At 43.0% G+C, this 13,176-nt stretch overlaps 1 protein-coding gene across 4 annotated transcripts in view; it reads right to left on the reverse strand.

Annotated features, from left to right (window-relative positions):
- Nucleotides 1-13,176, reverse strand: part of LOC122558042 (uncharacterized) — a 224,700-nt gene that overhangs the window by 109,491 nt on the left and 102,033 nt on the right. For all 4 annotated transcript variants that reach the window (XM_087996442.1, XM_087996444.1, XM_043706371.2 and 1 more), the window contains exon 2: nucleotides 9,655-9,759. In XM_087996442.1, coding sequence (XP_087852568.1) covers nucleotides 9,655-9,696 — 42 coding nt within the window. In that variant the 5' untranslated portion in view covers nucleotides 9,697-9,759. The remainder of the gene's footprint in view (nucleotides 1-9,654; nucleotides 9,760-13,176) is intronic.

Below are 13,176 nucleotides of genomic sequence, written 5' to 3' on the forward strand. Positions count from 1 at the left end.
ATTCCTGTTAGGGTGAAAGGAAAGGCTGGTAGGTATAGGGAATGTTGGATGATGAAGGAAACTGAGGGTTTGGTTAAGAAAAAGAAGGATGCATATGTTAGGTGTAGACAGGATAAATCGAGTAAATCCTTAGAAGAGTATAAAGGCAGTAGGAGTATACTTAAGAGGGAAATCAGGAGGGCAAAAAGGGGACATGAGATAGCTTTGGCAAATAGAGTTGAGGAGAATCCAAAGGGTTTTTACAAATACATTAAGGACAGAAGGGCACCTAGGGTGAGAATAGGGCCCCCTCAAAGATCAGCAAGGTGGCCTTTGTGTGGAGCTGCAGAAAATGGGGGAGATACTAATCAATGTTTACTGTAAAGGACATGGAAGATATAGAATGTAGGAAAAAAGATGGTGACATCTTGAAAAATGTCCATATATTAGAGGAGGAAGTGCTGAATGTCTTGAAACGCATAAAAGCGGATAAATCCCCAGGACCTGATCAGGTGTACTCTAGATCTCTGTGGGAAGCTAGGGAAGAGATTGCTGGGTCTCTTGCTGAGATATTTGTATCATCGATAGTCACAGGTGAGATACTGGAAGACTGGAGGTTGGCAAACATGGTGCCACTATTTAAGAAAAGTGGCAAGGACAAGCAAGGGAACTATAGACCAGTGAACCTGATGTCGGTGGTGGGCAAGTTGTTGGAGGGAATCCTGGGGGACAGGATCTACATGTATTTGGAAAGGCAAGGACTGGTTAGGGATAGTGAACATGTCTTTGTGCGTGGGAAATCATGTCTCACAAACTTGATAGAGTTTTTTGAAGAAGTAATAAAGAGGGCAGAGCAGTGGCTGTGATCTATATGGACTTCAGTAAAGTGTTCGACAAGGTTCCCCATGGGAGACTGGTTAGCAAGCTGAGATCTCATGGAATACAGGGAGAACTAGCCATTTGGATACAGAGGGTGGTACGTGTATGGAATGAGCTGCCAGAAGAAGTGATGGAGGCTGGTACAATTGCAACATTTAAGAGGCATTTGGATGAATAGGAAGGGTGTGGAGGGATATGGGCTGGGTGCTGGCAGGTGGGACTAGATTAGGTGTGGATATCTGGTCGGCATGGACGGGTTGAACCGAAGGGTCTGTTTCCAAGCTGTACATCTCTTTGACTCTATGACTCTATTTCTACAGCAGAGAGTAGAAAATTCACAGCAAATCTGACCCACCCAGCACTTGAAAATTACATAAATAAACACAATTGCAGTTGGCCACTTCTGACATAATGTTTCAATAATCTGTTTAATAGCTTCCAAAGCTAAAATGAATACATATGTCAATACAGGTTGAGATCACATGTCTATGGCATGCCAACCAGTCCACTGTTCATAAATGCAATTCAAGAAATACTGCACATCTGAAACAAAGTCAGAGAAATCTGGAGATATTCAACCATGCAGCAATCTTTGAAAGACTCTCAATGTATCAGCAAATGCTTCTGGACTGAAAACTTCCACATGAGGGTTCCTGTTAACGTATTTGTCAGCTCTCGTGTATTTATTTTCATTTTCTCTGCATTAAGTTTTATCACACACTGTTCTGTTATACAACTTATTTTGAGCTGCCGTTGATCTCATTGTCCCTTCTCATCTGGCATTACTTGATCATTTTGTGTTGAATTGCAGAATCCAGGTCATTGATATGAATTTGAAATGGTAGCGACTTCAGTACTGCCTCCTATGATTCTGTGCTTGTCCCCATGTCCAATTGGACATAAGCCCTCCAGTCAGTACTGACCCATCTTTTGCCTTTCATCCAATTTTGTCCATTTCCAGTATTTATCCTGCATTCCCACAGGTTTCAGTTTAATAATCTTTCACATGGCACTTTGTCAAAATTTTCTGGAAGTCAACATTTGACTCCGAACTATTGACTTGAGAAGTGTTTTTGCATATTTTATAACATTAAAGATGCAAACTAATGACAAGTTGTTGTTATTGCTCTTTATCAAAGCCTCAGGATAAGGCCCAATTGATTAGTAAAGAAATTTCTTTATCAGAGGCAGGTGAATCTTTGGAATTCCTTATGGCTCAGGATCATGAATGCTCCATCGACAAATACATCTAAGACTGAGGTCGACAGATATTTGGTATCTCAGAAAATCAAGGAACATGGGCTAGACTGGGAATTATAGTTTAGGCAAATGACCAGCATGATTGTGTTGAATGGCAGAGCAGGCTCAAAGGAACATATAGTCTACACCTGCTCTCGTCTCTTATGTTCTTCATATTAACATCTTACTTGTTACACACAGAGCTTTGATTCTGTGCAGAAGTTATGAAGCAAATTCTGAGCTTTACTTTTCCCTGACGTGCCCATCAGAGTAACCTCTCCATGCAGCAGAAGAGTGGTGATGTTAACATTGTTATCAATCACTTTAATTTCTAAACATACTGACTGCGATTGCCCATTTATTGCTGAATTATCAATGCATTGACAGTGTTGACTCATCTGAACTGCGAACCAGATTGCTGAGCAAACACTTCAAATGCTACTGTGAAGGACTCTTTAACTGTGGTGTGTACTTGTTTGAATGAATGTGGGAGTGCGTGTGAGAGAGAAAGTGTCGTGAGTACATTTCCATGTATGTGAGAGAGTGCTCTTTGTGTGTGTGTGAGAGAGAGACAGACAGACTCTGGCGATTGTGTTACGATGTGTAGTGTGTGGGGGAGGCAGGTTCTTGTTGCAGTGATGAATGTTCCAATAGCAAATTGGTAAGTGTGCTGGAACTCCATTCGGTGCTGGGATGGTTGACCAGGCACAGTAGTGAGGCAGCCTATCAAGTAGCCATGTGCACTCATGGGGCCTGGCCAGTTGAATGGTGAGGCTGGGCAGAAAGTTACCAAACCCACCGATAGCTCACAATTGAAGGTCTTCCTGCTACATTCAGACAGTACCTGGTCAGTTACTCCTTGCAAGCCAGTGTCATCATTCACCCTGTGTGAGATGAGGAATTTAAACTGCTGCCACCTCTTCCTCACCTGACACCCTTGGATACCTGGATTGTCAATACCCCCTCCCTCAGTCATTTTTGATCTTCCCTCCATTGTCCTCAACCCTCTCTCCATCACCAGAATCTTTACTTTCTGTGATCTTCTATCAGCCTAGAGCTGTCCACACACATCCCCAGTGAGTTTCTTTCCACCCTGGACCTGCCAATCATCATCCTCAACTTTCTCCGCTCTTGGCCTGCTATTGGTTACACTTCACTCTCCCCTTTATCAACCCTGTGCTACCCATGGTGGAGATTCACCTTCCCTCTATCATCCTACCCTACCTCCAACCCCCTGGATAGCCCTTCATACGTCTGCTTTGAACTCGCTCCCTGCAGTTGGAAGCCGTGCCCTGACCTCGCTCGGTAGACGACGATCAGTGCTAACCTCCTCTCCCCTTATCCAACAAAGCTTCCCATTAACATAAAAAAGCTTGTGACAGGTCCAAATCCAGCAGAGAGATGATCTCACCAGCTGCACATCACCTTTGACCTAATGTGAATCTTAAAAGACGCCTGTCTCTAGTTTGCAGTCTACTTAATCAGAAAGGTAAGAGAAAAAAGGATCAGAGAGACGCAGTTTAACTTGGTGACCTTGTGAGTTACTGAGTAGGCGCAACATGCTGATGCATTAACAATAGGTTAATGTGCCACCTGCTTACTGCTCAACTTTCATCCTGCTATCTGCAAGCTGCCAGTTCACCTCCTGTACAATTAACTGCTCACCTTCCTCAATGCCTGCTCCCAGGAGCTTCAGTCGATTGCACTGTGTGTGGAGTGTCAGAGTGTGAATGATAGAGAGGGAGAGAGATCAAGCAGGAGTGGGAGTGAAGGCAGGGAAACAGAGAGAGAGAGAGAGAGAGAGAGAGAGCAACATTGACAGACCAAGGCCTCATTTCAAGCTCGAGGATGAGTTGGGAGAGTGCTGGGGGACACGAGTGACAACACTCACCATTCATCCTGATCTTGGTGATGTGAGACTCAGCTCATGTTAAACATTTATCAGTCACTTGCCCCAGAACAGGGGAGAGGAAATGGTGTCAGCTGGTTGGGAGAGATGTATTTCAAACTGCTGACATTCAGGACTGAAAAAAATTCCCTGAGACTGGGGAAAGACGTTTTGAAGCTGGTTGTTTTCAGAATTATGGAGACGGGGTGAGAAGAGGTGAGGGAAGTCAGGAGGCAGGAGCTTGCCTATGGGTCTCAGAGGAGCCATTCTCCTCATCCAAACCCCACAAAGGAAGGAAATGAAACACCTATCTGTGGCCCTTTAGCTCTGGCTGTTCCTGCTCCACACAGTTTGGGGGGAGGAGGTGGGATCTTGTTGTCAGATAAATATTTATCCAAGGTCACTGTATTTGCTGTCTTTCAAATCTGAACTCAAGCTCACAATTTTGAACTTTGCCTACTTCAGAGAGCTCGAAGACAGAGGGAAGGAAGAGGGAGACACTCTGACAAGAGAGGCTCTGAGCTAATTTTACCAGATTATGGACACGTCTCTGTCCAGCATGTAGGTGAGAAATTCAACTGTGAAGGATAAAGCCAAGGGAGGGATGAAAATAGATGAGAGAAAAAGACAGAGAGAGAGAGACAGAGACAGAGACAGAGACAGAGAGAATGGGGGAACAGACAGACAGAGACCCAGACTATTAACAAAGCAGATTTTGTCTGAGTAAAGCTACTGTTAAGTTACAGGGGACGGAGGAACAAGGATTTCTGAAAGACGCTTGGGAGAACTTCCTTCACTGATATGTTCTCGGTCCAAATAGAAGGAGAAATTGGGGAACGTAGTGGGTCAGGTGGACCATGTATTAGTGTTTGCACTTCATACCCAATACCCCGTACCGAGGGAGTTTTGCATTGTCAGAGGGTTAGTACTGAGGGAGTATTGCGTTGTTGGAGGGTCAGTTACCAAGGGAGTATTGCATTGTCAGAAGGTCAGTACTGAGGGAGCATCACATTGTTGGAGGGTCAGCACTGAGGGAATACTGCACTGTCAGAGGGTCAGTATTGAGGGAGCACTGCATTGTCAGAGGTTCAGTACTGAGGGAATGCTGCACTGTGAAAGGGTCAGTACTGAGGGAACGCTGCACTGTCAGAGGGTCAGTACTGAGGGAGCGCTGAGTTGTTGGAGGGTCAGTACTGAGGGAGCACTGCACTGTCAGAGGATCAGCACTGAGGGAGTGCTGGGCTGTTGGAGGGTCAATACTGAGGGAGCGCTGCACTGTCGTAAGTTCAGTACTGATGGAGCGCTACACTGTCAGAGGGTCAGTATTGTGGGAGCGCTGCACTGTCAGAGTGTCAATACTGACGGAGCGCTGCACTGTTGGAGGATCAATACTGAGGGAGCACTACACTGTCAGAGGGTCAGTATTGAGGGAGCGCTGTACTGTCAGAGGGTCAGTACTGAGGGAGCACTGCACTGTTGGAGGATCAATACTGAGGCAGCACTACACTGTCGTTGGGTCAGTACTGAGGGAGTCAGTATTGAAAGAGCTATGCATTAACAGAAGTGCAGTAGAGTGAGAGTGCATCACAATTGAAGGGTCAATGCTGAGGGGCCACTTCTCTGTCAAAGGAACAAAACTGTGAGTGCTGCAGTGATGGAGTTAGTACTGAGGGAATGCTGTGCTGTCTGAGTACTGGTTGTTGGAGGGATAGTAGTGAGTGAAAACCACTTTGTTAGAGGTGTGTTTTTTGGATGAGACATTGAATTGAGATTCTATCTTCCCTCCCAGGTGAATGTAAAAGATCACATGGTCACTATTGTTAAGGGAGCAGGAAGAGTTGACCCTAGTGAGCCAAGTAATGTTTATTCCACAACCAAGATCTGGTCATTATCATATTGCTGTTTGTGGCAGGTTATAGGAACAGGAATAGACCACTCCGACCTTCGAGCCTGTACCATCATTCAATGAGATCATAGCTGATGTGTGGCATAGCTGGTCTGTGCCAGAACTCCATATACATGCCTTTGGCCCATATTTCTTAATAACATTACTCAACAAAACATTATCTGTCTCAGATTTAAAATGAATAACTGATCCGACATTCACTGCTGCTTGTCATAGAGTCATAAAGATGTACAGCTGGAAACAGACCCTTCGGTCCAACTGGTCCATGCTGACCAGATATCCACAACTAATCTAGTCCCAACCGGCCAGCACCCAGCCCATATCCCTCCATACCCTTCCTATTCATATACCCATCCAAATGCCTTTTAAATGTTGCAATTGTACCAGCCTCCATCACTTCTTCCGGCAGCTCATTCCATACACGTACCACCCTCTATGTGAAAAAGTTGCCGCTTAGGTCTCTCTGATATCTTTCCCCTCTCACCCTAAACCTATGCCCTCTAGTTCTGGACTCCCTGACCCCAGGAAAAAGACTTTGCCTATTTACCCTATCCATGCCCCTCATAATTTTTAGGTCACCCCTCAGCCTCCGACGATCCAGGGAAATCAGATCCAGCCTGTTTAGCCTCTCCCTATAGCTCAAATACTCCAACCTGGCAACATCCTTGTAAATCTTTTCTGAACCCTTTCAAGTTTCACAAGTCTTTCCAATACGCAGGATACCAGAATTGCATGCAATATTCCAACAGTGGCCTAACCAATGTCCTGTATAGCCGCAACATGACCTCCCAACTCCTGTACTCAATACTCTGACCAATAAACGAAAGCATACCAAACACCTTCTTCACTATCCTATTTACCTGCAACTCCACTTTCAAGGAGCTATGAACCTGCACTCCAAGTTCTCTTTGTTCAGCAACACTCCCTCGTACCTTACCATTAAGTGCCTAAGTCTTGCTAAGATTTGCTTTCCCAAAATGCAGCACCTCGCATTTATCTGAATTAAACTCCATCTGCCGCTTCTCTGCCCATTGGCCCATCTGGTCCAGATCCTATCACCCTTTGTGTGGAGAAGTGCTTCCTAACATTTCTCCTGAACAGTCTGGCCCTAATTCTCAAACTCTTCCCCCCTAGTTTTCAAATCTCCAATCAGTGGAAATAGTTTATCTTTATCTACCCTGTCTTTTCCTGTTAATATCTTGAATAATTAACCTTCTAAATTCTGGAGAAAACTAGCCTAATTTGTATAATCTTTCCCTGAAGTCCAGGAATCATTCTTGTAAATCTATGTTTAACTCCCTTCAAGGCCAATATATCCTTCCAAAGGTGTGATGCCCAGATCTGCTCACAGTACTCCTAGTGGGGTCTAACCAGAGTTTTGTATAACTGCAGCATGACGTCTACATCTTGTACCCCTGTCCTCAAGACATAAAGGCCTGCATTCCATTAGTTTTCCTGACTATTTTCTGTACCTCTTTGTGACATTTTAAAGATCTATGCACCTGAACGCCCTCAAGCCTCTTTAAATATCCACCATATTTAACTTCACAGCACCTGGAAAATACACTGATCTATGCTTTTTCTTGTCCAACGTGGATAACCTCACACTTGCTTACTGTAAAATCCATCTGCTACAGTCTTTCCTATTCTCTTATTCTTTCAATATCCCTTAGTAATTTTATGCTATCATCTATATTGTCAACAATGATTTTGTGTCATCAGCAAATTCGGATATATGACTTTCTATGTCTTTATGCAAATCATTAACAAATCATTTGAGGCCCTAATACTGATCCTTATGGAACACCACTGGTCACATCCTGCTAATTTGAGTATTGTACCTACCCATTATCCTTTTCTGTTGTCTGCTACTCAACCACCTTCACAGCCCTTAGTTCTGTGGGTTTCTACCTTAGTTAAGAGTCTCTTATGTGGGACTTTATCAAATGCCTTCTGAAAAAGGCATAAACAACATAAACAACATTCATCGACATTCCCTTATCCACTACCTTAGTCACCTCCTCTAAAAATTCAATGACGTTTGTCAGGTATGACCTACCTGTCATGAATTTATGCTGGCCCTCCCTGATTAGCTAAAAACTTTCAAAGTATTCAGTTACACCATCCTTGAGTATAAACTCCAACAATCCAGCTCATCACACATTACTCATCACTTGACCCAAACTTACTTGACTCTTTGTTGCAACCAAAATATTGCTGTAGGAACCTATCTCGGACACGCTCAAAAAATTTGCTATCTTTCTGACAGGAGCTTTCCCAATCTATGTTAAAGTTAAAATCTCCCATTAATACTGCTATGGCTTTGCTACACACTTGCCTGATTTCTGCATTGAGACAATCTAACATTTCAGAACTGCTACCAGAGGTCTACACATAACATCCATTACAGTTTTAGATCCTTTAGTGTTCCTCAGTTTCATCTTTCTGGCCTCCACCAAATGCTTTCCCCTCATTATATCCTCATTCACCATTGAAATAATTTTGCTGTTTTTCAGTAAAGTGACTCCATTTTCCCTGTCCATCCTGTAAACCTGCTAACCTGGTCCATTTCGTTCCCAATCCTGACCATCCCTCAGCTGTATCTCAGTAATGGTTGCTATATCATACTTTCCAATTTAGAACTTGTGCCTGCAGGCTTAATTAATTTGTTCCTTTCACTTTGTGCATTCATGTAATAAACTGTGATTTGGGCCATACACTGTGACCTGTCCCTCAGCACCGATGTTTTACTTACCTGTTTATTATTTCTCTTTTCCAGTTTAATCAATAGATTTCTTATAGTTTTGCCATTACCTGCCAACCATGTATTGTGTGTGTGTATTGGCTGTTGGATTTCCCACATCATAGCAGAAACTATGCTACAAAAATGATTCAATGTTTGTAAAATACTTTGGAATGTGCTGTGGTTGCGAAAAGTGCTATGTAAATTTCTTTTCTTCTTTGGAGCTGTTTTCTATTTCACCTTGTGAGATATTGTGACATAAAATCTCCATTCTCTGCCTTTCCATTGATACACCCACAGTGGTACAGTAAGCTGACCACCAGCCACACACAAATGTTTCAACATGTTACAGGAGCCACCTAAATGTATGTATTTCCAACTCTGACCATGGTGATCCCATAGGACACTCAACCCCTTTCACTGGGGATTTGTGAGGCATGCACACACAGGCCACATATATCCCTTAATCCGATAGAAAATTAGATTCAAAGTCACAGCCTCCAGGAAAAGTAAGTTTGATACATTCTCAGTGTCACCATGTCTTTGTTCATGGTGTTAAAAATCACATAACACCAGGTTATAGTCCAACAAGTTTATTTGGAAGCACACTAGCTTTTGGTGTGACGCTCCTTCATCAGGTGATTGTCGCTCCGAAAGCTAGTGTGCTTCCAATTAAACCTGTTGGACTATAACCTGGTGTTGTGTGATTTTTAACTTTGTACACCCCAGTCCAACACCGGCATCTCCGAATCATTTGTTCATGGTATCACAGTACTGAGTACTGGGTGCTAGACTGAGAAAGTAATTCAGCACACACACCAAAGTCAGAATTACAAGACAATGGACAATGAACAAAGGCAAAGGAACCAAAACCTGCAGAGGCAGATGGACGGAGCAAGTTAGGGACTGGCAGAACGATAGTCAGCAAATTGTTCTCACAGAAATTATCAAGTAAGAATGAAAAAGGATTTTAAAATTATTCGTTGGAAAACCAAAGTAAAAACAGGAAGTCTAGGGAACCTGGTCAACATGGTCATGTTGGGCCGAAGGGTCTGCTTCCATGCTCTATGACTCCAAGACTCTATGACTTTGAGTGCTGAAGGTATGAAACAAGGCGATGAGTTTCTGCAAAGAGATAAAACAAGAGAGGTTAGAAGAACATGAATTTAGATAGCACCTTTTTCAGTAGAGTGGCAGGACTGGAAGGAAGAACAGAGGAATACAATTACGTGGCTCTTTCATAAAGCTAGACATGATAAGATGACTGACTGCCTCTGACCCTTTATTGTTCAATTATTCAATTAGGGTTATAGAGTCACAGAGAGGTACAGCACAGAAACAGACCCTTCGGTCCAACCTGTCCATGCCGACCAGATATCCAAACCCAATCTAGTCCCATCTGCCAGCACCCAGCCCATATCCCTCCACACCCTTCCTATTCATATACCCATCCAAATGCCTCTTAAATGTTGCAATTGTACCAGCCTCCACCACTTCCTCTGGCAGCTCATTCCATACGTGTACCACCCTCTGTGTGAAAACGTTGCCCCGTAGGTCTCTTTTATATCTTTTCCCTCTCACCCTAAACCTGTGCCCTCTAGTCTGGACTCCCCGACCCCAGGGAAAAGACTTTGCCTATTTACCCTATCCATTCCCCTCATAATTTTGTAAACCTCTGTAAGGTTACCCCTCAGCCTCCATTGCTCCAGGGAAAACAGCCCCAGCCTGTTCAACCTCTCCCTATAGCTCAAATCCTCCAACCCTGGCAACATCCTTGTAAAACTTTTCTGAACCTTTTCAAGTTTCACAACATCTTTCCGATAGGAAGGATACCAGAATTGCATGCAATATTCCAACAGTGGCCTAACCAATGTCCTGTACAGCTGCAACATGACCTCCCAACTTCTGTACGCCATACTCTGACCAATAAACGAAAGCATTCCAAACACCTTCTTCACTATCCTAACTACCTTAGACTCCACTTTCAAGGAGCTATGAACCTGCACTCCAAGGTCTCTTTATTCAGCAACACTCCCTCGTACCTTACCATTAAGTGTATAAGTCCTGCTAAGATTTGCTTTCCCAAAATGCAGCACCTCGCATTGATCTGAATTAAAATCCATCTGCCACTTCTCAGCCCATTGGCCCATCTGGCTAAGATCCTGTTGTAATCTGAGGTAACCTTCTTCGCTGTCCGTGACACCTGCAATTTTGGTGTCATCTGCAAACTTACTAACTGTACGTCTTATGCTCGCATCCAAATCATTCATGTAAATGACAAAAAGTAGAGGACCCAGCACCGATCCTTGTGGCACTCCACTGGTCACAGGCCTCCAGTCTGAAAAACAACCCTCCATCACCACCCTCTGTCTTCTACCTTTGAGCCAGTTCTGTATCCAAATGGCTAGCTCTCCCTGTATTCTGTGAGATCTAACCTTGCTAACCAGTCTCCCATGGGGAACCTTGTTGAACGTCTTACTGAATTCCATATAGATCACATCTACCGCTCTGCCCTCATCAATCTTCTTTGTTACTTCTTCAAAAAATGCAATCAAGTTTGTGAGACATGATTTCCCACTCACAAAGCCATGTTGACTATCCCTAATCAGTCCTTGCCTTTCCAAATGCATGTACATCCTGTCCCTCAGGATTCCCTCCAACAACTTGCCCACCACCGAGGTCAGGCTCATTGTTCTATAGTTCCCTGGCTTGTCCTTACCACCCTTCTTAAACAGTGGCACCACGTTAGCCAACCTCCAGTCTTCCGGCACCTCACCTGTGACGATTGATCGTAAAAATATCTCAGCAAGAGGCCCAGCAATCATTTCTCTGGCTTCCCACAGAGTTCTAGGGTGCACCTGATCAGGTCCTGGGAATTTATCCCCCTTTACGCGTTTCAAGACATCCAGCATTTCCACCTCTGTAACATGGACATTTTGTAAGTTGTCACCATCTATTTCCCTACAGTCTATATCTTCCATATCCTTTTCGACAGTAAGTACTGATGCAAAATACTCGTTTGGTATCTCTCCCATTTTCTGCGGCTCCATACAAAGGCCGCCCTGCTGATCTTTGAGGGGCCCTATTCTCTCCCTAGTTACCCTTTTGTCCTTAATGTATTTGTAAAAACCCTTTGGATTCTCCTTAACTCTATTTGCCAAAGTTATCTCATGTCCCCTTTTTGCCCTCCTGATTTCCCTCTTCAGTATACTCTTACTGCCTTTATACTCTTCTAATTGTTGTGGGGTTGGAAGGCATTAGAGAGTTAGGACAGGGTTAATTTATTGAGGGGCTTGAATAGGAGGTTGAGAATTTTAAACATGAGGTTTTCTTGGATTGGGAGCCACTCTAGGTCAGCAAACAAAGGGGTCATAGATAACCAAGACTAATTAGGATGAGGGTTGTGGGGTTGGGGGGGGTGCGGTGGTGCAGCAGAATTTTAGATGAACTGAAGTTAAAGATGAATGCAGGAGAGGAAATCAGTCAAATAAGTAATAGAATTGTCAAGTGTGGAGGTAACAAAGATAGAAGAGGGATCCTTTAGCAGACAGTCTAAGGCTGGATTTTTCATGACAATACAGAATTACAAGGATGTGGTCTCAGTGATGGCATGATCAGTTGAGACAGTAGCTGTTTGGAATAATAGGTCACATGCAAATGCTGTATTCAATGATAATTGAGAGTGAAATGTTACCATAACTATTGTCAGGTGGCTGGTTGCTGTCAGTTTGTATAATAGATTGTTGTAATTCTTTAATTTTCACAGTTCTTCATTATTATAAATGGATATTAGTCAACTAACTCAGCACTTAGTCTATCAACTGCTGTGCCTTTTAAATATTTAAATCCAGTTTTAATGCACTAATGCCTCATTTTACTGCAGATTTTATCAGAAATGGGCATTTCCTCTTTGGAATCTATACCCCTTTTGTTGGAACGGAAGAATTCATTCTAATGGAATCAAGCCCAGGATAAGCATTGTGTGTTTTCATTAATTTAAAAACCAAATTCAATGGCTTTCAAAATCTCCTAAAAGGAACAGTTCAACAACGTTTTCTCTCTTTTGTTTCCTGGAGATAATAGAGAGAGTTTTAAAATGTTGAGTAATCTGGAAACAAAATAAAAGACTTTAGCAGAATTCCTGCCTCATTATCTCAAATTCCAAAGCCTGAGCTCATCCACATCTGAAAATGACTTTGATGTTTTTGTTCACCTTTAGGGCAAGTTTGGGGGGTATTTATCCCCCATGACTAGCAGCTCCATAGCAATACATATAGCAGTCAGCCATGTTGGTGTGGAATTGGAATCACATCAATTTTGTAAAAATGTACTTCAACCATAAAATAAGTACATTGTGAAACAATCAAAATTTGACATCACAGAAAAAATCGCATTTCTCAATTGAGCTGTTATTCCAAATACAAAAATGAAACGTTAATGAATTACGACAAGATCTATGTACTTTACACTATAAGCTACAAGTGGTTCTATAAGTTACCAGCTCATCACTACATTTGGCATAAAGTCCATGGATGTTTGTCT

This window comes from Chiloscyllium plagiosum, unplaced genomic scaffold, assembly GCF_037043375.1.
Source record: "Chiloscyllium plagiosum isolate Xiang-an unplaced genomic scaffold, Cpla_swu_hap1 HiC_scaffold_18, whole genome shotgun sequence".
NCBI classification, from domain to species: domain Eukaryota; kingdom Metazoa; phylum Chordata; class Chondrichthyes; order Orectolobiformes; family Hemiscylliidae; genus Chiloscyllium; species Chiloscyllium plagiosum.